General features: G+C 39.9%; 1 protein-coding gene across 1 annotated transcript in view; it reads left to right on the forward strand.

Annotated features, from left to right (window-relative positions):
• stxbp5a (syntaxin binding protein 5a (tomosyn)) overlaps positions 1 to 27,856 on the forward strand; it is a 164,426-nt gene that overhangs the window by 98,033 nt on the left and 38,537 nt on the right. Inside the window, 3 exon segments of the mRNA XM_052011174.1 lie at positions 10,753 to 10,815; positions 16,034 to 16,093; positions 16,187 to 16,234. Coding sequence (XP_051867134.1) covers positions 10,753 to 10,815; positions 16,034 to 16,093; positions 16,187 to 16,234 — 171 coding nt within the window.

Here is a 27,856-nt window from a genome sequence, read left to right on the forward strand (position 1 = left end):
GACCCAATATCCTTCCTTCCTATTGATTTTATATCACTACTAACCATCATGGCCACACCTCCCCCTCTGCCTACCCGCCTATCCCTCCTATACACTGTGTACCCCTGGACATTCAGTTCCCAATCACATCCATCATAAAGCCATGACTCGGTGACTGCCACAATGTCGTATTTATTCCTAATGCTACGTGCATTTAAATATAGTACGTTTAGTCCGGTATCTGCTATTAATTTTGTTGTACTTCTATTGTTCAGCAGATTATCCTGGCTTTCCACCTGTCTATCCTTCTTACCATCTTCACTACATACTACCTTAGACATGCTCCTATATACCTCATCCCCTATCCTAACATTCTGTATCCTAACATCCTGACTTGTTGTACTTCTATTATTCAGCAAATTATCCTGACTTCTCACCTGCCTGTCCTTCTTGCCATCCTCATTGGACTTGTTTCTATAAACTTCCTCCTTTACCTTAGCATCTTGTAACCTAACATCCTGGTTTCCATCCCCCTGCCAGATCAGTTTAAACCCTCCCCTACAACTAAATTAAACATTCCCGCCAAGATATTGGAACCTTTGGAGTTTAGGTGCAACCCATCCTTAGCGAATAGGTCATGCCTCCTCCAAAAAAGGTCCCAATTATCCAAAAATCTGAAGCCCTGCCCCCTGCACCAGTCACTCAGCCACGCATTCATCTGCCAGAGCTTTCTATTCTTCCTATCATTGACATGTGGCACAGGTAGTAATCCTGAGATTACTACTCTTGAGGTCCTACTTCTCAACCTTCTCCCTAATGCCTTGTATTCCTCCTTCAGGACCTCTTTTTTTCTACCTATGTCATTGGTACCTACATGTACCAAGACTTCTGGCTGCTCACCCTCTCCCCTCAGAATATTCTGGACCCGGTCCGTGATATCCTGTACCCTGGCACCAGGGAGGCAACACACCATCCGAGACTCATTGTCGCTATCGCAGAATCTGCTACCCGTACCCCTTACTATAGAATCCCCAATAACCACTGCATTTCGCTTCCTCCGCTGGACCACAGTACCAGGCACGGTGCCAAGGTCCCGGTTGCTGAGGTCTTCCTCTATCAGGTCATCCTCTCCAACCGAATCTAAAATGAGATATCAGTTTTTGAGGGGGACCGCCACAGAGGTGCTGTCTACAAACTCTTTATAACTCCTGTCTATTTCCTGCTCGCTCTCCCTAACCAACCGAAGGTCATCAAGCTGCAGCTCCAGACTCTCAATCCGTTCCTTGAGGAGCCGCATCTCGGTGCACTTTGCACAGATGTAGTTATCGGGGAGTCTGGTAGTCTCCCAGGGTCCCCATATCTGACACTCCAAACATAAGACCAACCCTGGATGATAAACTTCTGCCCCAATCTTTGCTGCTTAACAAGGGTATTTCTGGAGTCTGTGCTTCCTGTGACCCAGTTGTCATTTGGAGCTCGCCATTGTATTCCAGGATGTGGAGAGCCAGAGAGTTGGGCCCTCCTCAACTGGTGATCCATGTAGGAATGTGGGGAGTACCAGTAGCCAGCAATTCCAAGTGGGATCAGGTCAGCTCAATCTGAGCTAATAAGGAATTGCACTAATTGACAACCAGAGAACAAACAGTAACATTTTTAACTTTCTAAACATTATACAAGGGTCCTCACTATGGTTAAGGTAGAACCTAAAATATAAATAAGGAATTTTAAAATACAACATAATTACATATGTCCATGTGGTTTGCTAACTGGCATTTATGGCTTACAGTACTATGTCTTTTTAAAAACTTGTGCAACATGTTGTAGGGTTTTGGGGAATTTTACACTGGCAATAGTAAATAGCATAAATTAGCATCAGATGATTTAACTTAATTGCATAGAGAAATCTTCAAGAAATGGATCTTATGGAAGATGCTAAATCATTGACAGCAACTTGAAGACTTGTACATTAAACTACATATGTGGGCAAATCCCTACGTTACTGTCTGTTTCACAGAATAATGACACCAATTGTTTTTCCATCATAACTACCACAAGCTCCAGGCCAACAGATGTAGTAACTGAAGCTGCACTAGAAAGTGAAATGGAACTGGCTATAGATAAATATTTCACTGTAGAGGAAAAATAAACATAATGAATAAAGCGTTTCACTTGATTTTTGCATATACAATTGGGCTCATGTGGAGCCAAAACTCTGCAATATCCTGTATGTCATTAGAACTTTAATACCAATGTTCAATTTGAGTCACCCAGATAGACCTTGCAGAGAAGCTTTACAGAGCTAATCTTAGCCTTCGAGTTTGAAAGATTGGGGGAACCTAACACAGGAAACATGATGGAAAATATGAAAGGTAAATTAAGAATAGAGCATACTTTATTGTAAGTGAGGATGTTGGAGCAAGGGTCCACGGGTTAAAACCAGTGTAGACTGTTCAGCATAGATGGAATGAAGGAATTCTTTGCAGAAAGATTGTGTAAGACTTGGAATGGATTTAAGAAAATGATAGACTCATTCAAGAATGGGTGTTGGGAAGGTGGACCAAGTTCAGTTATTGAAAGAGTGTTTTGGCATTTGAAATATGAGGTAGGTATAATTGCACCAAATTATTTCCATTTATTTTCTGTTACAATGGTAGCACACTGTTTAAAGAATATTGAGAAGGAAATCTATGTTTTAGCACACATTTCTTGATGCCAAATGTAATACTAAGCTCATTTTTTCTGTTCATAATCCACTTACTGCTCAGTATGGAAGGGTTAATGTAATTCTTGAAGTAGTTTTGAAAGTCAGAATTAGACAAGCCAGTAAATTGAAATGTAGAAATATCATGTTCAAAAATGACTGTTTCAGAAATGTTTCATTTCTTTATCACTGCCTTGTTCGATGACAGAAGCAGAGTAAACATCATTGAAGTCCATTGAGCAGTGTTAAATTTCTGGGGATAACATTGCATGAAATGTCAAAATAGCTTGAAATTTTATAAGATTTCAACTATAATTCCCTTTACCTTGGTCTTTAGGGGACAAAAATAAACCACCTAGGCACATTTACAAATTTCCTTCACCTTGTGGAAACATGCAACTTTATCAGACAAGCTTTTATTGTGATCTGTGCTACTCATTGTAATTTTGTTCTATCCTTTGAATCTTTCATTATTAATATAGTTACCCATAATATCGTTGTATGTTTGTGTAGTTACTTGATTAATGTTATGCATTTGTCCTATGCCATTAATAAAGATATCTGTTAGCCACCTGTTCAAAGATGAACAGCTAATTGCTGATACCCCTCCTGTGAAAGTATTTTTGACTCTGGTCTTTGCATGCAATTAGTCCATTAACAGCCTTGTGTGGTAGGTAAGTGCTTAGTACATGTACCAACTATCATCCCCATTAAGAGCTGCATGCTGTTACTGAGGTATCACTGCCTGTCATAACACCAGTTATAAATTTTAGATGAGCAGTAATGTGAGGATTGTAACCAGGTGCACGAAACTCCATAATCCCTTCCATCACAACCCTTCGAGAAGGAAGCTCTTAAAATCCTGGCAAGGGAGGTCAGGAGTGGTAAAAGGGAGTCATGGTGTGCTCTGGGCATTTGCTTCTCTGATAACACCAAGTACCACAGAAAGAATATATGTACCTCCTTAACTGACATGGGAATCTTTTGTTTACTTAACATGACATATTTTAAGATGTATTAGTTTCTAACTTCTAAGCCTAATTTCCCTCTTCCATTAAAGGACTCTTGGTCACTGATAAGATGGAGGGCTTTTGGAGGCAGCCATTTTTAAATGACTAAACCATAACAATGTGCTGCAGATTTCATTATGTTAATTTCATGTTACAGTGACTTGCACCTTCTGTAATTCCATAATTTAAATTATGCAGTAACTTTCTGAATACCTGTCAGTTGGATGGATAGAAAACTAATCTGATAATACACCTTGTAGGCTGTTCTAATCTTAATTGTTTTAGTCCCCCAAACATCAGCATGTTTGTGTATTCCTGTCATTTGCTCTTTTTCAGTAACATATAATTTGCTTACACATCACAAATATAGCATTGAGGTCAGAAAAGGGTCATAAGAAATAACTCCTAGTGATGTCTGATTTTACTTTCCCATCTTTGTAAAGATTGCATTATCTTTTGCTATGTTCTAAGTTTTGTTCTGCAGGTTATTACAGCCAAAAGACTATTTTGGTGTTGTGCTCTTTCTTTTCCCATTGCATCCTAAGGCATGCTGACGGTGACTTCTTGCATGTGTGGTCTTTCTAGTTTGTATTCTGAGTCTGTGAAAAGACTTCGTTCTTCATATCTAAGTAAGTTATGATGATACTAATTTCTGTCTTGCTATTTGCTTCTGATGTTACCATAGATAGCATAAGCCATTGAAATCAGTGCAACCTGCATAGCCCCTTTTTATAACAACACGTAGGATGAGTTGTAAAGAATATATTCTCTGCTTTGGTTACATGATGCCTGGAGGCACTCAGAAGTCATTTTTTTCAATCTCAGTTACGTAAGAAGGCACTTGTAGTGAGCAGTTTTTGAGATGGGATCTGAAGTTTTGCGAGAGAAAATTTCACAGACAAGCCAAACACAGTTAACAGACAGACCACATTGCACCTGGTCTCTGCCTCATGGTTGACCCCTCCCTCCCCGCCCCCATACCAGCCCTGTGTACGCTACAGTTATCCAGTAGCTCTCTATGGCCCTTCCAGCTAGCAATCAGTATCTTCTCTCCTAATGTTTTGTTTGGACTTGTTGATCATTATCATCAACCAAATGGGGATATCACTTCATTAATCTGTAACAATTTATAGGTAGAACAATAGTCAAATGTGTCACTATCAGTAAAGCCCCAATACAGTGCCCACCCTCAGTGGAGTATCAAAAGTCATTAGACCACTGCTGAAGTTGGCATATTAAAGTACTAACAGGATGCATTGTGGCAGTTTTTTCTGCAATGAAGGGGAATGCTTCATAGCTCATAACGTTCCTTCAATTCTATAGAAATTGAACCAGAGCAGGTCTGATGCCAGAGTCCAAATTGGAAGTGGTGATAACTAAAGTCTCTTAACATTTTGTCATGCCTTTCCCATGATCAGAAGGATGGTCATTTGGTCAGTTTTTGAGTCATCCATTCAGAAAGACACAGCAGTTCCCCTTTCCCATTGAGGGGTTCCTTAAATAATTTCAGAATTTTCACCTTCATGATCTGTCTGATGATCATGTACTGACTGTTTTTGTGAAGAGCTGTATATGAATCCTAGACTTTCCTTTGACTGGTTTAAACCTATCCTCTGTTCATAATTTTAAAGAAAGGGTGGTATTCCAGACGAAATCCATCCCAGAAACTAGCCAAAAGTGAAGAATAGCAGTGAGAAATTGGAATTATTACTGTCCATTTTTGAGATGCTATGGGTATCCTCAAAGCTCCAGAAAAAGGCACGCATGGCGTATTTGTGACGTAAATTGCACCCAGTATCACTCTGATGAGATCAGTGGTTTAAGTACAGTGGATGCCTGCCAGAAGTATGCAGATCAGACATCATGAATTCAATCAGCATGCAATGCTGTTTACATACGAACATACCTTTTATTTTGGAGCTCACAGTTGCAGCCAGCAGCTTCCCTCACAAGGCTTAATGTGCATTCAGCAACTGGAAGGACCCACCCCAGTGATGTTATTTAAAGGGACTTGTACAATTTAGTTGCTGGTTGATTTCTTCTGTCTCTTGCTTTGATTCTACATGTATCTGGTAACTTCTAGAGTTTATTTCAAGTTGAGAAGTTATGGGTGGTAGCTGTCGAAGGAGTTTTGTGTTGATTTCAAAGCTTCTGAATAAACTAGGTAAACCAGTAGGCACCCCATTTGAGTGCAACATAAACAGAGTGTCCACAGAACCATGAGAAGGATTCTCAACAGGAGACTGTATTTGCCCGGTGTGTTAAATAAGCATTTCTCCCACAACCTCATGTAGAATGTGTAGCATCTGTGCTTCACTAATCTCCTCAATGAAACCTATGACAGCTAGCCAATCAAAGATCTTGTCGGGAGAGGCTGACAGGGTAATGAGGGAAGTAAAGCTTGGTCTGTCTCCTTCCAGTATGGAGATATTTGTGTCAACTCAGAGTTTACCACTGGCTACTCTACCACCCCATCCCCACAACCCCCACCACAGTTATATAAGACAGATCTCTAAGGCTTGTTACTCCAAGAGCTGACTACATTTCATTCTTCCTTCCACCTGTTATTGATCTTCTCCCCATCCACATGGCCACAATGCAAAATTAAATGCTACTGCAAAACAAACATTCTAGTCTAAATTTACAAATGAGATCATGCCATTTTGTATTTAAAGATTAACTAATCGCCGTGGAGCAGCCACGTGCCTTTCCTTCCTGTGTTTTTGCTTATCCTACTGATTTAACACGGTACTATCACAATGGCCGCACTATGTCTGGTGGAAGGCTGTTGACGACTTTTGGAGGAGATTTAAGACAGGTTTTGAAGCTAACCTCAATGCTCTGGACACACATGGCTTGGCTATCTGCTGCACTCCCTTGGTAGGGGTGACACCAGTCTGGACCAGTTGGCTGACAGATGACAGGGAGGGCATGTATGTTCCTAAGAGAGGACAATGTGTTCATGTTCTATGGAACTACTACCAAAGCAGTCTTCCACATACATATTGTTGGAATTCTTGGACTGCTGTCACTTTCAATTCCCTTTGCATATTAAAAATCCACAGCATTGATGGCATGAGGTTGAACTTCCATCACAGCAAGCTGATATTGCTTGACAGTTATCTGAGCTTTCACGATGGTATTCGGGCATTGAGTGGATGTTGCATTTATGACATTGACTTCGAAACTGTGTTAGTTGGGTTTGCCATTGAGTTGACGGAGTTCGTCATCACTTGCACACTGCAAAGAATAAGTTCTAACCTCTTATTAAAAAGCCCATGTTGTTGCTATATCCCTCCATGTTCCTTGACATTGAATCCAGAACATCTGGCAGGTTTTACATTGCACCAAGTATTTCATTGTGCATACCCACTGGCTTTCTTCTGTAGTATATCCCATGGAAGTCCTCATTCAAGCCCCATGCAGCAGAACTTCTACCTCACTTCATCTTCTAAAGCGATACTGCTGACCCTATCCTTGTCCCTGACCTGGCTGCAGACCAAATTTGATGACTTACCAGGGACTCATCTAGCCTAGATCCTTTACTCCAAATTACCTGCAGTTTCTGTATATAAACTAATTGACAGCATTTGTAAAATTCAGTGTGCTCCTCCTTTGTGAATGTCTTTTTGTTCACCCACTGCCAAACCAGGTAGCACTTCTCGGGTATCCCAAAGAAGAAAGGCACAAAGAAGAGGTGAGGATAGTGGAGGGATGAATGGGTGTGTATGATGAAATAAGAAGTGAATACTAACATTTACTGGAGTTAGTAAAGCAGATGAGATTGTCGTGAGGAGGATTAGGTGTGAGGAAATAGTTGTCATAATTGATTCGGCCCCTTCCTGGCCGCAGGCTCAGCAATGACTCTTCCAATCAATGACCTGCACATATTTTTCCGAGGGTTTTGGAGCATCCCAACAGACCAGTCCCCCTCCAATTAACTCTTGATATTTCCAGTTTTAGTGCTATCTGGTCCTGCAGGAGAAAGTGTGTCATTAAAAGTTGTGCAATGTAGCATTCTGTTACAGTTATGGTTGATTAACTAGCAGTGAGAGCAGTCTGCCAGATTTAGTGAAATTGTGCAAATGTCATTTAATGTTAGTTATGAGCCCTGATTGATACAGATTATTGGTTGATGAATGACATGAATATTGTGAATTGAGCACTGGCTGAAATTAATGTGCAGTGGGTAGGTTATGAATTGAAAATGCATTCACTGATCACTAGCATCTCATGGCAATCTTCCGAGATCGTGCATGCTTTTCTTTATGGGCACAAGGGTATTCCCTGACTCGGTGAAAGATACTAGCAGGACCAGCAGTCAGAAAATGCCCAGAGCTGGGATATGAATGTTGCTGTTGAGCCCCATTAACATTGTGACCACTCATGTGGTAATTGAACTCCTTGGAGTGCTACATGTGAACTGGTGGGATCGGAGCAGGAGTGACCCATGACCTCTTGAGCCATTTATTAAGACCATGGCTGATCTAATTGTAACCTTTACTCTGCATTCCAGGTTACCCACAGAAACTTCTACCCCTTGCTGTCAAGGATCTACCTACCTCTGCTTCTGCCTCTTGTTAGGAAGAATCTAAAGACTTGCAACCTTTGGGTCTTGGCCAGCTTCATGGCGATCTTGTCCCACTTTGTTTTGAGTATAGGTTAGGAGGGTATTCTGATCTATGAATGAATACAGGGCATCTTTCCTACATTGCGATTCCTTCACCTCGAAGCCTTCAATACAACATCTGAAAATCTAAGATCCCACTCTTTCTCATGTTGTGAGATTTTTCACCATTTCCATGGTCAGATTCATTTCCTGCATGACTGCCAGCATTTCCAGCCACAATCCACCTTGCCTTTTAGCAGCTGAGGCTAGGTTTAATTGGTCCAAAAGGCCCAGGATATTGGCCCCATGCTGAAGGGTCCAGCAAATGAGGACATTAAACTAGTAAGACATGGAAATTATTCAAATGAGCAGCAGCAAAATATATGCGTTGCATTCCCCTTCTGGGTTACTATTTGGGACGATTGTATTTGACCACACATATTTCTTTGTCTCATCAAAACTCTATGTTAGGATTGAAAAATGGAAAATGTTGGATCTATGAAAAGAAGAACAAAGTCAGAGTTTCAGGTCAAAGACTCTTCATCATTCCATAGATGCTACCTGACCTGCTGAGTGTTTCTAGTGTTTGCTGCTTTCAGATTTCCAGCATCTGCACGTTTTTGATTTTCGTCAACCTTGTGATTCTCGCTTGCCTTTTCCATTCACCCTATTACAGTTGCCAACTTTCATTTTGCTCTCGTATTACTGCCATCCCAGTTACAGGGTACCAGCAATATCTGCCATACATATTTTTATAATACTTGAATTTAAGCATCCTACTTTTTGAGCCAATATAGGAAATCAAAGTGTTGAAGAATAAATAACTTCAATTAAAAGTTATCTCTGCCTGTGTTTGTTACAATCATAATATTATTAGGATGTACAAAACAGGAGCAGTAGTCAGGTTAGCTCCTCAAACATGCTTCACCATTTAATAAGATAATGGCTGATCCAAACTTGGGCATAATACTACTTTCCCATTCTCTCCCCATACCCTTTGATTCCCTTGCAATTTAAACATCTGTCACTCCTTGGAGATATTCAGTGACTCTGCCTCTATGGCTATTTGGAATAGAGAATTTCAAAGATTAATGACGTTCTGAGAGAAAAAAAAATCCCTCATCATCTCTGTCTGAAATGGGTGACTCCCTTATCCAATAACTGTGTCCCCATACTTCTAGACAGCCCTTCTAGGGAAACATCCATTCTGCATGCATCCCATAGAGCTTTATGTTTCCATAAGATCACTTTGCATTCTTCTTTATTCCATTGAGTGTAGGATCAACATTTCTTCATTTGTCAAATCCTTGTCCCTGGAATCGACCTAGTGATCCTCCCAATGAAAACAGATTCCTCCTTAAATATGGAAACCAAAACTATAGGTTGTACTGCAGTTGTGGTCTTATCAATGCCCTTTAAAATTGCATCAAAATTTCCCTGATTTGATGTTACATAACCCTTGCAATTAAACCAATATTCCACTAGCCTTAATTACTTGTTGTAGCTGCATGCTTTTTTTAATCTTTTTGTACAAGGACCCCAAGATCCTTTTGTACTAACATATTTTGTAGTCTCATTCTGTTTAATAAAATGCAATTAAGTTGAACAGTAGGATGAATATTTGGCTTCAAGAAATAAAATTACCATTCAATGGTAATTACTTGGGTTTTGGAGTTTCAAGGATCATATAGCCCAGGCTGTCACCTCAGTTATCCCATAATGCCTCCTCATATAGTTTCTTGACCATAGAGTGGTGTGCATGCACAGTATACAATTTTGTACATCACCCATGTAAGTTTCAGAAGATTTAATGTTCTGGAGAGGTTGCTTCCAATGGAAAACTTAACCACACAAAGAGACTTTGAAGGAAATATAACAAAGAGATGGACTTGTTCAAGTCAGTGCTTTGGAAGATTAGGATTGAATAGGGGAGTTGATGTCTAGAAGTCTGCCCTTTGGGCCATCTCACAAAACACATTAACTCTCTCAACGGTAGTTGTGCTTTAGATAGATTAACCAGTAATGCTCTCGGTTAGTCAGACTTCAGAGCAGGGAAACTAAAATATTTTACATCAGCATTTGTAGGATATTTGCTCCAAGGGACTTGAGTGACGTGTAAGAGATGTAATAGGCATACTTCAAACTTCTCTGGACTCCTTCCACGTCGGATCAATGCATTTCATAAGTGTTGGTGTGAGGATCCACAGATACCCCATTCTCATTATACTGGGATAAAGTTCTTTTCCTTTGTGCCCCAAATACTTTCCATTGTAATTTCAGCTTCATTTTTCTTAAACAATTGTTTCTCTCCATTTCTGTGTGGATATATCTCTTTGAAACATTTTGGGATGTTTTTCTGCATTAAAGACACTAAATATTAATTACTTATTTATAACTAGAAGCTGTGCGTTATCAGCATCACCAAGTAATAACAAGCTGATTTTCTTTGCTAGGTCTCTGTGATATCAATGAAAGTTCCACAGCTCTGGATGACCGTTGCAAGTCTCCCACATCAGGTAAGTCTGTCAATATGCAAGGACTCTCAGCTTCATGATTTTGTTATTTGGGGGTTGGGGGGAATTATTGATTAATTTAAGATGGAATACTTGTATGTTAAGTGGATGTGAGGAGGAGCATGGTATAACAATCAAACGTGAATGTGGTTTATCTATTATAAAATCCAGTGAAAGAATGAACTATTGATCTTATAACTTGACATTTTCAAGTGTAACAATATGCATAGTTAATATGTGAAGGTAAATTGCAGCTTTCCATTTCACATCAATTTATGGTGGTTTACCATTAAAGGGAAGAAAAATTGAAGCTGTCTGACCATTTTACAGCAGTGCAATTCTGAATTACTTCCTAGTTTCTGTGATTCAGATGTGTGCCCTTTGTAATCAAGACACCAGTGGTGGTTCAGACATCCTTACAACATTTGACCAAGCACTGGTGAGGTGCTGCAACAGCCTGTTGGCTGAGGTGTATTGTCATATCACCATTGTTAATTCTATGGGTCCGTGTAACCAAACAGTGTCATTTTTGGTGCTGAAAATTGTTAACAGCTTTGATAACAAAATTACTTGAAATGTGAACATTTGTGTATGGTATTAGAATGAACAGATTTACAGAGTATATTGTATTGCAGGTGCTATTGCTTATTAACATTACTAACAAGTAATTTTTGCAAGTGGAGGGAATGTCTGAGGCAGTGCATCACTCAAAGTTTTCATTTTGAGATGGAATAAATTTGGCATATGCACTTTCTGCCTCACAAATTCATTAATATGCCATTATCCTGCAAAATTCTCTGCAACAAATTTGTTTAAATACTGCTTCAGATTCAAGTTACTTCATTTTTGTCTGATCTACTTTAGATAAAGCTTTTGGTTAAATTGGATAGTGGTAGAAAATGGGCACAGATCAAAACAGGTGCAGTATGTGTGCTGCAGCCTAATCAGTCTGATTTCAGAGATGTGCCATCTACAGCTGTATTACTGGCCTTGCACATATCCATGGAACATTGTTTTGTGGGTGGCTAGCACCAACTTAAGACAGCTAGCCCTGATTAAAGTCAGGCTTTCTTGGCTGCAATCACTAACAAAACAGTAACATCGGTCATAGGAGCTTCTTAAAGACTTAGCTATTCACAGGGTGAGCAGATGCCTGAATTTTCCATTGTGGTTCTGGAGGCCTTGTCCAGTGTGCCAGTCAAACAGCTTTCTTTGCCTTGGATGATATCAAGCTGCTCGAGAATTGTTGGAGTTGAACTTTCCAGGCAAATGGAAGGTAGACCATCACACTCCTAATGTTTCTTGTATGTAGTGGAAAGACTATGGGAGTACCAGTTGACTCATTTGTCACAGACCATTCAACATCTAACTTGATCTTGCAATCCCAATAATTTTGTGATTGATTCAGCTGAGTTGATGTTTCTTTATGAATACCAAAATTTTGAAAGGAATTTAGTTATGGTCATCGGATTTTTAAGAAGCTTCCAATACATCTTGAAATATTGATGTCTCCTTATAACATTGGGAGCTGTATAGTCCTCAGATTTCCATACTTTGTTCTGCCTGTTGATCTCGTTGTGGGCCTCAATTACTTCCCTCAGGCTTCAGCATGTTACAGGTTGTAAAATTTTAATGTCTCAAGACCAGCTTGGAAAGAAGGGGAGTCACAAATATAGCAACAAATGCCGACTTTACAATTGACACAGTGGTTTTGGGCTTGTTTTGTGCACATTGCTGTGAAGACCTTGAAGAAGGGGAGTCCCCTCGAGCAATGTTCTTCCTTGCATTGATGGAGGATAATAGCTTTGAGAAAGTCCAGTTTGGTTAGAGCCTTGATTGACAAGTCCTTCCATCCTTTTTCCTTCCATTTCTGGCTGCAGCCAGCATGTCTGGCAGCAGCTGATCTTGTGGAAAGTTAAAGTGCACCTTCAGCCACACCAATCTTCTCAACTCCAATGTCATCCAACAATCAGAAACAATTAAATCTATACCAAGTCTTGTTCCACTCAGTTACCAATAAACCTGCAAGTATTTGAGGATCCCTATTGGGCACAATTCTTCTCTGCTGCTAAAAGCCAGGTCTTTGTGCACACTTAACAAATGAAACTAACTGGATTGTTTCTGCCTTCAAATTAGCATGGTGCAAATAATTGACATCACAATCTGCTTTCTGCGAATACTTGTACTGTGTCTTTACCAATCTGGCTGATAGCAAAGGTCATGCTAAAAATATGCAAGGAATTCCTTATAGGTACACATCCATAGCGTTCCAAACACAGACCAATTTTGTGCTCTCGCCCTTTTGGAAGCCAGGAAAATGTAGATGGTAATGATTGATAAATTTATTGATACTACTGTTGATATAAAGTGGGCGAGCCTTTCTGCAAGACTTGCACTAAAGAGTAAAGCAAACAAAATTTATTTTGTCAGCAAACAACAAAATTAGAATTTGTTTAAAAAGAATGTGCGAACTGCATGAGCAAACAGAACTCATGACTGCAGCAATATCTCCCAGTAAAAGTAGAGTGATTTTTTTATTCCCAGGAAAATCCAGTGAGTGGAGGATAGTTGCAATTTGTGTTTAAAAATCAATCCCAGTTTTTTGCTGCAGTGCTGATGGGATTACATAAACCTTTCTGGCTGGGATAGTGGTGTCGCTCTATTCAGCAGTTATGACATTGTTCCCATGGATGACTCAGCAGTTTTGACTTCTGTTTTCTTGTGGTGTCCCATCATTGCTTCATTAAGACTTATTGAAAGCACCATAAAACTGAAACTTCGCTGTGACCATTTTCCTTTTATCATCTTTTTCTACTTTTTAATCAGCATCTGTTTAGACTTGTAGTGAGAGTTCTAGTCTGCTTGATTGAATCTCCAAGTCTAATATATTTTTGCTTTCTCAATAAAGCACCATCCTTATCACTGTTGTAATGGGCTCCTGTATGCTTAATCAGTGGCACTTAAAGGTTATGCTCACTTGTACATGCACACCCTTTGCTCTACTGATGCCCAATTTTTAACCCACCATCAGCTGTGAGAAATTTATTAAACTTGGAAGAATTGTGGCTGATGTAGATGTGAGAAGCACCTGAGTGGGCTGCGACTGCAGCCTGTTAGGATAAGTTTGGATTGATGAGTCAGGACAGACCAGATTAACAGCAGCAAAGTGCCAGCTTTGTTTTTGGCAAGAATAGTGAGTTGTGTGACTACGGTTTAACTTTTAAGGTATTTAGATTTTCTTTTGCAATAAAATAAATATTTAATGTTTTTGAATTTAAAATATTAATATTTTAAAAATTGTGAGATTCTTTTTTGACACTTCGTAATTTGGTAAGTCTGGGAGCACGGCTTAACCAGCTATCAAAAACATATCTGTGGTGGATCTTTGCTGTTTACGGCCAGAGGAGGCTTGTCAGAATGTCAGAGCCATCTGTGGGGCACAAGTTGTCACTAGAAGATCGATAGCAAGTATATGGGATGGGAAATGAAATTAGGTGATTTTGCCCCTCCAAGGAAAACCAACTTATTGAAGAATGAGCATACTTGCAGTTGATGATTAATTTTGCTGGGGCGGTGGGGGAGGGTGCAGTGTGCACATAACTTGGAGACAAAAGTTTACCAGTCTGTTGCTTCTGCAAGTGCGCTAGTTCGCGATGCATTGAATCTAGATGGGCCTGTTGTTGAATAAATGATGGAGGAAATGTTAGAAATGGATAACTGCTGTCACAGTTTCTGGAAATGGACAACGCTGGTTAACTTGTTTTCTGATGTATTTCGAGTTTTGCAGATTAGGAGGGGTGAACTCTCCCAAATTAGTGGATAATTCATTGGAGGGTGACTTTTATTTCTCAGAATATGACAATGTCAGCATTTGTAGCACATCTCTAGTGGTTGTAGGCCATCTTTGACTGCTATAGATCTGAATGGCATCCACACCACTGCAGACACTTAAATAACCCAGACCTATTAGGTTGGCTTTTTTCCTTTCCTAAGGAATATTAGAGAATCAATTGGTGTTTCAGATGATAATTTGAGAGATTAATGGTTGAGTTTATTAGTCCCCTCCATTTATTTTCATGTTCTTTAAGCTTATTTTAAATTCTTTATTTGCCATAGGATTAGAATATGAATTTGAATTTCCCAGTTACATAGACCTTACCCTGGGTACACCTGCAGGTTGAGAATATTAGATGACCTTAAAGATATACAACTAAAATAGTCAGCACTGGATTTTAGTAGCTTCAACAGCCTTCATTCTTTGGGTCTGATGCAGTTTTGCTAGAGAAAAGAGAGCAGATTTATTGGTAGATTTATATTTAGAAAAAATATTTGGTGATGTTTGGCAAATGAATGAGAGTTGCATTCCATTCACAGAAAAGCAGATTTACATCGTGGGTCTCTTCTGCCTCAATTGGTTACAACAGTTCCAAACAGAATACAGAAGTCTCTGGTTTGATTCTTAGCCTGTGTTGTGTTACTGGATCTCAACCTGCGTGTTGCCTTCGAATCAACGATCAATTGTAAGGAAAGTGCTTGTGTGCAGAAATTGGCTGATGGCATGATGGACCTGGCAGTTGACCCCTCTTTTAATATTCACTGTACCCTCACTGATGGGGATGTTCACTGTTGAGGCCTCGCACAAGTACTGGGTATATAGCCAAGCTTGCAGATGGCGTCTGCAGGACTCTAAATCAGCATGAAGACAATGCCTTCAATGCAATTAAAGATTCCCTGTGCCCTGATGTAATCTTAGCGCTTTGAACATGGTCTTTATTTTAGGTTTTCATGTGTTTCTCCTTTACAGTGTCCTGCACCTGCACTTTACTGCAATGATGGAAAATATTTCTAATGAAGAAACTTCCTTGGATTTCCATTTCACCAGAAATTAGTTTGTAGAATAATTGGCAACATTTTGATGTCAGATGACTGTTTTGGATGTGGCAAGGACTAATAATTGAAATATTCTAAAAATGTATTTCGGTCAGCATTTATTGTGCACAATTCAGGGAGAGAAAGGGAATGGGGAGGGTCCTGTTTCTGAATTGCTCAAGTATGTTTCTGTGTGGAGACAAATTGGCATTTCCCTGGAATGCCCTGATTCAGAGCTGTATGAAATAAGTTATTTGTTCCACAGACATATTCAAACTTAGACTATGTTTGAGGAAAACAAAATGTTTGTGTCATTTTATTTTTAATTCTTTGTCAATGTATTCCTGTGTAGGTTCTGCCTCTTCGTGCAATTCTGAAGATGAACAGAAATTGCCTAACTTTATAGAAAAGGGTATAGTATTATGGTGCAATATAATTCAGTTCTTTTTTTCCAAAATTAAATCAACTTTGTTTTATTTACATATAAATTATTATGCCCTTCTAGTGAAAAACAAAAGCAGAAAATTTTCCAAGACCGTAGTATCTGACATAGGTATGATGTAATAATTCCATATTTAACTAACGCCTTTCTCTCTGAAATACTAACCAAAAGCAGATGAATAATCAAAGCACCTTGCATGGTGGCTTACAAATTCACACTTTGTGCTTTTGGGCTGTTTCTGATCTGTTAGTGCCATGCATGATTGTGAATTGATCACTCTGTTGTATTTTATCGGAATTGTTGTATTGAGCGGAAATGAAACACTTGACCAAAAGAGAAATGGTTTGTAATTGATTTTCCTCTCCCTGAATTTGCTTTCGTGATTCATTGTATCAAAATCATTCTGTTAATAACAATGATAATAATTTCTTCAAGAATGTATATAAAATGAGTTTACAGATTCATTGAAATACTTGGTGGAAACAACATCCGCAAACCCAAGAGGAAATTTAAATTAGTATATATTCAGCTTTTTTATTTAATCATGACTTGATTTTTTTTATTTTGGTTTAGTTTTAAATTGGTTTCAACAGTACAATTGTTCAACACGTTGACAGGTTCTACTTGACGGCTAAACCTAACATACTTGCATTACGAAAAAAATCTCTGGCAGGAATCAGAAAATGTACTGCTTCAAGCTTGTATGGCTTGTGACGTTGATTGCTACAAAAATAAAACTTATTACATTCTGGTAAGAAAAGGACTTCCCACTCTAAATGTTTAGTCAAAGGCTGCATCAGGGTGTATGGGATGAGTGTTCAGACTGTAATTGTTATATGTCCTATTGGCTTTGCATGCAGGAAGATGAAGCCAGGTGTAACCTTTATCTAGTAATATTAGAGTGCAAAGGATAATCACAAGAACTAGAAACAGGAGTAGCCCATTTGGCACCTCATGCCTGCTCTGCCATTCAATAACATCATGGCTGACCTTGTACCTCAGTACCACGTTCCTGCACTAACTCCATTTCTTTTAATTAGCCTATGTAACAAAATTCCAAAAGTTCTCTACTTTCAATTAAGAAATTTTCTTCCTGCCATTGTTCTAGTGACTGGCCTCTTATTTTGAAACTTTGACTCCTGGCTCGACACCCCAGCAAGGGAAAATATCAGCTCTGCGTCTGGCCTGTCAAGAATTTTGTACATTTCACTCCATCTAGGCTCAGTCTGCTTTATTTTCCCCTCATATGACAAACCATGTGAGCAAGGAATCAATTTGGTGAATCTTTGCAGCATTCATTATGTTATAAGTATTTCCTTCCTTGGGTATGTAAATCAGACCTGTACAAAGTTTTCCAGAAGCTCTAAGTAATTACCGTAAAGTGCCTCTACTCATGAACTCATTTCTTCTATCAATAAAGGTCAATATTGTTGATTATATGCTATATCTGCTTGTTAACATTTAGTAATTTGTATGCAATGACACCAAGAACCATCTGAACTCCCTTAATTCTCTCACCTTTCAAGCTCTGCATTCTCAGCTTTTAACATTCCTTTGTGTTCTCTCTAACTTCCTTCATTAACTTATCAACCAGATGACTTCATGTATGACTTATCCCCATGGCAACCCTGGCCTCGCCCAATCAGAGATGTTCCCTTTGTCTGATCTGAAACATTAATTCCCTTTCTTTTTGCACAGATGCAGCTTGACTTGTTGAGTGTTTCCAGCATTTTGTGCTTTGAACAGTGGTAAGAGACCAAAGACGAGAGTAGGAGTGGTATGGAGAATTAAAGTGACAGACAACTGAAATCCCAGGGTCACTCTTGCAGAATAAGCAGGGGTTTTCTGCAAAGTCATCACCCAATATGCATTTGTGTTTTTTCCAGTATAGAAGATGCTACCTAATGAACAGCAAATGGAGTACATTACATTGGAAGAAATGCAAGTAAATCACTGCTTCCCCAAAGGAGTTTTTGGTCCTTGGATGGTGGGAAATGCCAGTTCAGTCTCCTGCGATTTCTTGGGAAATTGCTGTGAAAGGGGGAGTGGCTGTTAGTGAAGATGGAAGAGTGAACTCTGGAGTTGTGAAGGAAACGGTCCCTTCAGAAACAGGCGGGAAAGATGTACCTGATGGGGGCATTCTGTTGAAGGTGATGGAAGTTATGGAGGATGATCCATTCAATGAAGAGGTTGGTGGGTGGAAGGTGATGACAAGGGGAACCCTACCCTTGCTCTCTGGCTGTCTGAAGAGGTTTAAGAAAAGTAGTATGGAAACTAGAAAAAGCATATTGAGAGCTATGTCTCCTGAAGTGGGGGGGATGCCATGGTTGAGCAAAGGGGAAGACATTTCAGAAACAAGGTATGGTAAATGTTGTTGTGAGAAAAGACTGAGATGGAGCTAGAGAACCTCGGAGAATGGAATACTTACAGAAAACGGGTGTTGTCGAGATAGCTGCAGGAGACCATTGGCTTGTAATGGGAATTGGTCACTAACCTATCCTCTCGGAGAAAGAAAGGTCAAGAAAGGAAAGGGAAAAGTGAAATTGGCAGGCAAGGCAATGAAATTTTTGACTTCTGGATAGGAGCAGGAAGGACCATTGATATAGTCACCAATGTATTGGAACAAGTGGTGAGAATATGGGCCTGAGTAGGACTGAAGCAAGGACTTCTGCGTGTATCCCATAAAGGGACAAGCACAACTTGAACTCGAGCACATTCATGTAGCTACACCTTTAATTGAGAAATGAGTTTGACCAGGTGAAGGAGGAGAACTGTTTAGACCTTTGTTTGAGGAAGAAGTGAAGGACTCTAGGGCCATTGAAGTATAGAGGGATTGGACATGGTGAAAATTTACTGGTTGGGACCATGGAAGTGGAAACTCTCAAAATAGTGGATTGCATCAGAGATGTCATGGATGTAAGTAGCAAGAGACTGCACAAGAGAAAGAAAAGAGTCAAGGTAAGAAGAAATGGGTTCTTTGGGCCAGGAACAGGCCAAAACAATGGGGCCACCAGCTGTTTGTGGATCTTGGGGAGGAGGGAGAAGCAAGCTAGTGCAGTTGGGTGGCTGTGGAAGGAAGATCTCTGGAGAAATGAGATTAGTGAAAATCAATGGCCTAATGTTCAGTGGTGGGCTCATGGTCCAATGTGGGGATATCAGAGAGCTGGCCATCAGCCTCTGCAAGTTAAAGGTATTCTCTTATTACAACCTCAAGCTCTAACAAATTTATTAAACTTGATTTCCTTTCATAAATCCATGTTGACTGCCCAATCCTATCGCTATTTTGTAAGTAATCTTTCATACTAGAGTCTGTGACTGATTATCTGGTCTATAGGTTTCCCCTGTTTTGTTTCTCTCTCTCTCTCGCTCTCTCTCGCTCTCTCTCGCTCTCTCTCGCTCTCTCTCGCTCTCTCTCGCTCTCTCTCGCTCTCTCTCGCTCTCTCTCTCTCTCTCTCCTTTCTTAAGTTTACATTTGCAATCTTCCAATCTGTGGGTGATGTAATCTATGGAATTTTTAAAGATGACAGTCAGTGCATCGACTGTCTCTGTACCCACTTATTTCAAAACCTTTTTCTTTGAGCTCCTCATTCATTCTTGATCTGCAGTTCTTCACTATTTCTGTGTCTTTCCTTGAGGACAAACGCAATGTTTATGTAATTTTCCCTCCACTTCCTTATTGACCACTTTCAATTCTCCTGTCACAGTCTGTAAACCCACATTGCTTGTAGCTAATCTTTTCCTTTTTACTCATCTTCAGAAATTCTTAGTCTGTTGTTATTTATCTCATTAGCTTACTCTTGTACTCTACTTTCCCTTTCCTGTTCAATGCCTTGGTCTTCCTTTGCAGAATTTTGAATTTGTCCCAATCCTTGGGTTTAATCCTTCTGTGTTTGGCAATATTGTAAGCCTTTTCCTTTTGTCTAATGCTAACCTTACCTTCTCATCACAGCCACTAGTAATGGCTAACATTTGACCTACTAAAACTAGTATTTGTTGGGTTTTTTTTTGCCTTTAAAGGGAGATATATAATACTAGTTTTAGTACGTCAAATGTTGGCCATTACTTGTTTATTGACATAGCAGAACCAACCCACACCTCATAATTTGACCAGGATAGCCTATCACAAAGTGTGCCCTTGTTTTTATATTTTGATTATAAATACTGTATCCTGATTTGTATTCAAAAATGCCCAGATACACTTGGTATATTGTAACTATATCTGCCATGGAGGATGTAATTACGTTGTGACAAATTTATACTGGCATTTTGCATAATAAGAATGGATGTAATAACTTATAATGGAAAATGTCATCATAGCCTTCAGGGGTTTCATATATTAATGAAATCTTATGTGTAATGTGCACAGTTTAAGGGTTGCATGTTGGTTAAGTTTGCAGAATAGGAATAGCTTGGACTAATGATCCAGAGAGGTGACTTCAAATTCCATCACAGCAGCTGGAGAATTTGAATTTGGCTAATTAAATTGTAAAATCTAGAATGAAAAGCTACACTTTGACGACTATGAAACTACTGGATTGCCTTGAAATCCTATATATTTCACTAATGTCTTATCGGGGAAGTCATTTGCTGCCCTTGCCCAATCTGGCCTATATGTACATCCCAGATCAAATTGTGTGATTGACTTATAACTGCCCTGTGAAGTAACCCTTCAAACTGCTACATCAAAACAAAGAAGGAATAAAACAGAACAAACCACCTGACATTTCCACAGGTAGTGGAATTGAATGTCAGCTCCAGCTCAAAGTCTTCCTCACAGTTGCCTTTTGCCCCAGTTTGGAGAGTTGTCCCGCAAACTACTCAAACCAGCAGTCATACTTATAAAATTGTCCCTATCAGCTAATGTCCCAGACATTTGCACATGTTACCTAGCTTTGTCCCACCAGAGAAAGCAACACAGATTTTACTTTAGATGGGAAATTTCAATGACCATCACCAAGGATGGGAACTCAGTGGGTCAAGCAGTTTTTTTTTATTGCTTCAACATTTTGAGTCAAAATCCTGCATCAGGACATAGAATGGAGAGGCAAATAGCCAGTATAAAGAAGAGAAGGGGAGTGATGAGACAGGAGTCCGAGGCGACTTGTGGGCTGGGGAGTGGCACAAGATGACAGGCAGATTGCGCCAGGTAGGGAAGGGGAGAGGAGTGGAGTTGGGAGACGGTGGCAGGTGAATGATAAACTGAGGCAGATAAAGAGAAAAAAAAATGAGAGGCAGATGAAGCGAGGTTTTTTTTCCTCCAGCAGATTGTTTGTTGCTCCAAATTCCAGCATCTGCAGTCTCGTGTCTCCATCAGCAAGAATAGCTTGGTTGTGTCATCATTGACTGAATTGGTGGAGCCTTGAAGGATCTAGCTGCCTGATTTTAGCAGGTGATGGAAGAATCAACACAAAGGATAACATGACGTAGCTGTTACCAATCTACATGTTACAGATGCATCAGTCCCTAATTGTGTTGGTAGGATTGGCCTCCTCATGTTCCTTTTGGTGACAGAATTCCACCTTTGCACTTGACATTATGCTGATGCTACCTCATGGATAAATGGGATAGGTTCAAAACAGATTTAACATTCATGAGACACTGTGATGTATTCCAGCACAATTTAACCGTGTGAACGGCATATCCCTCACTCTCCCACTTCCATCTAGCCATGTGGTCAGCTCCGGCTCAATAAAGAACATGCTGGGAGTAGTAAAGGTAAGATGATAACTTGGTGAACTGACAATGCAGGTAGACATGTACGTTAAACAGTGAAAGCAATGGACAGTCTTAAGCACTTGCACAGCTGGATGGTCAGATCAATGATAGGTAACCGCCCCCCGCCTCCATCATCCAGTTGCTTTCCTCTCCTCATCCTACTCCATCTGCCCATCACCCACATACTCCCCTCACTGTTCCCATGTACCCACCCCATCTCCCTTATTTGGTTCCATGTTCCACCTTCCTTTCATATCGGATTCCACCATCTGCAGCCCCTTGTTGCCTCCACATCCCAGCCTCTGTCTCTATTTCCACCCTTCCTCTTCTGGATCCACTTATCACTTGCCAGTTCTTGCCCCACCCCTTTCCCCTCACCTTTATCACCTTTTTATACTGGCTATGTCCCCTCTACTCTTTCAATCCAGATGAAGGGTCTTGATCCAAAAAGTCAGCTGTCCATTTCCCTCCATCAATGCTGCCTGACCCGCTGAGTTCCTCCAGCAGTTTGTTTTTTTGACACTGATGATCAGTTTTGCGAGAGACACTTCTCCAGGCCTCTTTACACACTTAATCTAAATATGGATAAAAGAGCTGAATCCCAGAGGTGAGGAGGTGTGGCTCAAGGAAACATTTGACAGTGTACTGTTTAGAAGCCTTCGCAAATTTGAAGTCGATCTAACTCGAGGAGAATCCTATCCAACACCGGGAAAGGTAGTTATGGCCATTGTAGATCAATCATCTTCACTTCAGAACATTCCTTTAAAGTTATTCAGGGTAGCAGCCCAAGATTAACCATATTCAATTGCTTTATCAAAGGCTCATCCTCCAATATAAAAACAGGAACTGGGTAATCAACAAATGTCCTTGTGTTCTTTTCCATTTGCAACTGCAGATAATATAGCAGTTCCTTACTGCAGACAGCAAGTTGTGGATAGCATTAAATCAGTGTGCAAGTGTGATTCGAACCATACAAGTGACAGGTACTGACAATCTGCAACAATAGAAAATCAAAGCACTTCCATTTGACATTCAACAGTATTGCTGTTACTAAATCTCCCACAATTAACATCCTAACAAATCAGCCACATAAATACTTGTGTGTATAAGAATGGTAAGAAACCTGAATATTCTGCAGTAAGTATATTGATCTCGGAAAACTCTTTCCGTGATTAATATTGCACAAGTCAGTAAGGTGATGGCATATCATCAACTTCCTGGATGGGTACATCTCTAACAGCATCAAGAAACTGTATAATCCTGATCAAAGTAGCCCACTTATTGATGTAAAACCCTCAATCCAAAACATTCACTCCCTTCGTCTTTGCTTATCCATAGTGCATTCGTGCATATCATCTATAGAATGCAGCATAGCAACTCACCAAGGCTTCAGCAGGATGTCTCTAACATGCAATGTCTGCAACCTGCAAGGGCATGGACATCAGGTACATGGAAATGCCAGCAGCTGCAAGTACCTTCCAGGTCACAAACCATCCTGACTTGGAAATGTGTCCAAATTTCTTAACATCTCTCCATGTGTTGGATAAGGAGATTCATTCTAAATACTGAAACCCTTTATCCACCATATGGGGAGAGATGTTTAGAGCCTAGACAGAGAGGAACTCACCCTCTAATTTATTTGGCCACATCTTACAGAAGAAGCATTTGAATGCAAGAATGGGAGTTTTAAAGTTGTGATGTTACTCAGCTGGGAACCAGTGTAGTACAGGTGTAATGTGTAATTGGGACTTGCTGTAAGCTAGGATATAGGCAGTGGAGTTTTAGATCAGAAAGTAAAAGATGGGATACCAACTAGGTTAGCATTGTCACAGTCAAGTTGAGAGTTAACAAAAGAATGGATGAATATTTCAACAGTAAATGCATTGAGGCAAGAGAGAGGTTGAAAGTAAACATTCTTGATGGAAGAGATGGTGGGTGCACTGAGGTCAGCTTGGGCTGAAACAGATGCTAGAGTCGCTTGCAGTTCCCTTCAGCCTACGGCATTCAGTCTTCCTGCTGCATGCTTTACCGGTGCACACAAACATGCACAAATTGATTGCAGCAGTTCCTTCATGAGAGTCTGTATGCTTCAAAAGTGCTTTATTGGCTATAAAACACTTTGGACGATACTGGAAAGAATGTGAAAGATGCCAAATAAATGCATTTATCTAGAGCCCATGCACATATCATAGCAACATCTTAGGGGTGGCATAGTGATACAACTGCTGCCACACAGCTCCAGGTTCAATCCAGGCCTTGACTGCTGTCTGGGTGAATACATCAGTTTCCTCTGGGTGCTCCAGTTTTCTCCCATATTTCGAAGGCATGCTGCTAGTTAATTGGATGCTATAAATCACCTGTTTGTGTAAGATAATAACAGAAAAAAGAACCGAAGGGGAGCTGCCAGTGGGTATAAAATACAAGAAAATAAGGAGAGGGGCAATGGAACTCATGGGTTCACCAGGGAGCTGACATGGACCCAATGGGCCAAATGTCCCCTTTATGCATCGTTATTAGTAAAGCCATAATGTCAGAGGAGCAGTATTTAAAATCGGTTGTCTGTCAATTCTAGTTTCATTCCCGCTATCCAATAGCCTGATGTTCAGCATTAAATGATAACAGCTCCCCTGTACATCTCCCCTTCCCTCTCCACTCTTCTGACTGCTTTCACAATTTCATGTTGAAATCTGATGCTTCTGCAGACTTCAATACCATTTGAAAGCATGGCCTGATGTTAAACCTATCCCACCTATTCCTGACTGCCAACTCTGCTGCAGCTCTGTGGACGTTAGTGGACAATTGTCAGATGTGTGACCATCTCCCAAGCAGACTTGGAATTCTAAATAACGACATCCTGCAGGAAAGCGTCCTCACCACTGACCCTCTTCAAAGTTTAAAGGTTAGCAGGCATGTTATTTATATGGAGGAAATTTTCATCTGCCCATGGATTAGCACTAACTGTACAGGCAGAGAGATTAAAGACACTTTAACCCTGACCCCAACAATAATGGCACAAGTGGAAGCCACAGCAAAACTTAACAATGTAGGTCATCTTGGTATTTTGCCTTAATATTCATAAAACACATGCATCTTAATGTCACCTTAGTGAAAATGCACAACATGATCCAACTCAAACCTATGCATGTGTGATACCTGACTATATTTTTTCCTTTTGTAGCCATTTCAAAAACCAGTTTTGACAGCCAATAGTGTGAAAATCATAAGCTGTAGATGCTGGAAATCTTTTTTAAAAAAAAAGAAAATATTGGAAAGACAGAAGGTTGGGCTGTATCTGTGGCAAGAGAGGTTCTGATGAAGGGCCTTCAACCTGAAATATTTGCTCTGTCTCTCTTCCCACAGATGCAGCCTGACCTGCTGAGTATTTCCAACATTCTCTCTTTTCTTTCAGTGTGAAATCTACACTGATTCGACCTTCACTAAAGCTGGCCGATAATCGCTCTTCCCCTTTCTCCCAGATATTTGCCAATATCTTGCAACATACTGAGAAATGATCTCAACCCCTCCACCCATGGAGGCTTAATAAATTTTACAACTCACTGTTTGGTTCCCAGGAAACACTTTTGGACATGCAGCCAAGTCTCATGAGATATGACAGTACAGTGCTTTGAAGGAAACATGGGATGAAACCACCGTCTGTAATGAGCATCTTATTTCGGGTCCAACAGTGAAACTACCTGGTTTTTACCTACTGCAAAAACATGGAAAGTTCCTAATTTGCCAAAAATGCACACACCATGACACTAAAGCACAAATGACACTAACAATCCAGATCAAACTGTGAATCACATAGCAATGCTCTGCCACATGGATTGATTGAAGTGCAGACCATGAAGGCATTGGGGATTTAACAGTAGTCTCAGGGAGTGAAGTTCCTGCATTTCAGGATTTAAAAAAAAATAATTAATGGCATTAGGGATGTCTAAAGCACTTTACAACCAGTCCTTCTGAACTATTTTTATTCTCATAAGAAAGCCAAGCAGTCAGTTTGTACTTTCACAGAACGTACTGAGTTAGTAATCAGATTCTTTGAACATTCCTCGCCATTGTTTGAATATTGCCATGGGGGATGGCAGATGAGGCCTCACTTAAATATTTCATCTCATAGTGAGCACATTTGTCAGTGGAGCTCTCCCTCAGTAGACCATTGGAAGTGTCAGCCTTGATCATGTGCTCGGATCTTGAGAATGAGTCGTGCATTTGGGTTGTAGAAGTGGAAGCAAGCAGCATGCAGGGTTAAAAGAAATTATTTTCAGATTTTTACTAATCACTGCAGCTATTTGCTTTGGATTGGAACCTTCCTTGCAAACTGATGGCCGCTTTTCCAGCATTTCTTTCCTCTCAAGTTCTTGAATGTGTTCAACATCTCTCACTGTGTGTATCTTACCTTGAACTGTGCACTTGAATCCTTTCCATCAGATTTCTGACCCTACTAATGTATGTAAACCACTCCAATCAAAATCAGAAATATTCTATATTATTGCAACACTCATAATCTATCACTGCTTGTTCTCCTTAACCTGTCTGCAACCATTGGCATAATTGACCAAGCCACCCACTTCAGTGCCCCTTGACTAGCTAACTGGATGGTTTAGCACTTGCTAGCTTAGTCTTTTCCATCCAGTCATTGGCACTGGCATTGTTCTCTCTTCCTGTGCCCACATGGTTACCTCTGATCACCTCAAATCTATCCTTGTCTAGGCCTGCATTGTATCTAAATGCTGTTTCTTGGCTACTTTATCTGAAAATCAGGCATTAGTTTCCATATGTACAGTGATTCTTCCTAGCTTTACTTCACTCCCATTTCTTTTGATTCCTTCATTATCTCCAGGTTGTTGGACCTCACTGGACAGATATTTCTTCCATCTGAACACTGGGAAGACCAAAGCCATTGGGCAAGGTTATTGAGGTTCCAGCCCACTGCCGCTACATATGGTACCCACCTTCCCACACTGACACGTTGCTACTATCGACAGCCTGCAGTCAAAGGCTTTTGAACCATTTTAATTGTTACTTTTAATTTTTTTTAGTCATCTTAATTATAAATCAGAAAGTTCTTGGCAGACTGAAGAGTAACTGGCTATTTTCAAATAGTACCCTTGCTATGATCAGCTCATCCTGACTGCTCACCACAGATTTCTTAATTTTTCAAATGCATCAATTTGTGCTTTTCATTCTGCATACTGATTGTTGCTTTATACAGTGCCTACTTGTGAGTTGTCACCATTGTTAGTAAAAAGAATTCAGTTATTGAATTGTGATTGTGACGCAAATTTGAATGTACAGAGTATATCACAGTTGCTGTACAATTTTTCATTTGTAGTACTTCTAATAGTTTTGTAGGTTATCATCTTCTCCCCACTTTATTGCTAATCTGTAATGAGCCACAAGTGCCAGCGTTGCATTAACTGTTCTTTTTTGAATCATCTTGAATATAAGTTGATGATAGCATGCTCAGAACTGTACATAGTATTTGATCAACATGAGATGTGAATAACATTCTTAAATACAAGAAGTCTAATTGGACAGTTTCATGGTGATTATAAACTTCTGGAGAATAATGGTGGAGTCCAAATCATTTACTGCATATTCATATTAACTCTTTTTTAGTATTTAAATTGACTTGTGTTTAAAATCTACCTGCTCTGAACTCCATTGATCCAAATTTATGAATGTACAGCCACTCTTCAATTTATGAAAGCAAGGCATTCCTGGAAAACATTAAGTGAAATTTCACAAATTGAAAAGGCTGTACAAAATGCATTATCTTGATGCAGTATATATTTATGTGCATGCTATTTATTAGAGTGAAAAATAGATTCGTAAATCAAAGACTTGTACCCCAAAAAGTCAATGGTGATATGGGGAAAATTTGAAAATGAAACGTTTGTAATTGAGGAATACCTGTATATTAACTGGAGATTAGAAGATCTGGACCCCAGAAGAGGTTTGAAATATTAAAAATTTTTAGTGCCTGACAGGGAATCTCCTGAGAGACTC

The sequence above is a fragment of the Pristis pectinata genome, chromosome 3, assembly GCF_009764475.1.
Source record: "Pristis pectinata isolate sPriPec2 chromosome 3, sPriPec2.1.pri, whole genome shotgun sequence".
Taxonomy (NCBI): Eukaryota; Metazoa; Chordata; class Chondrichthyes; order Rhinopristiformes; family Pristidae; genus Pristis; species Pristis pectinata.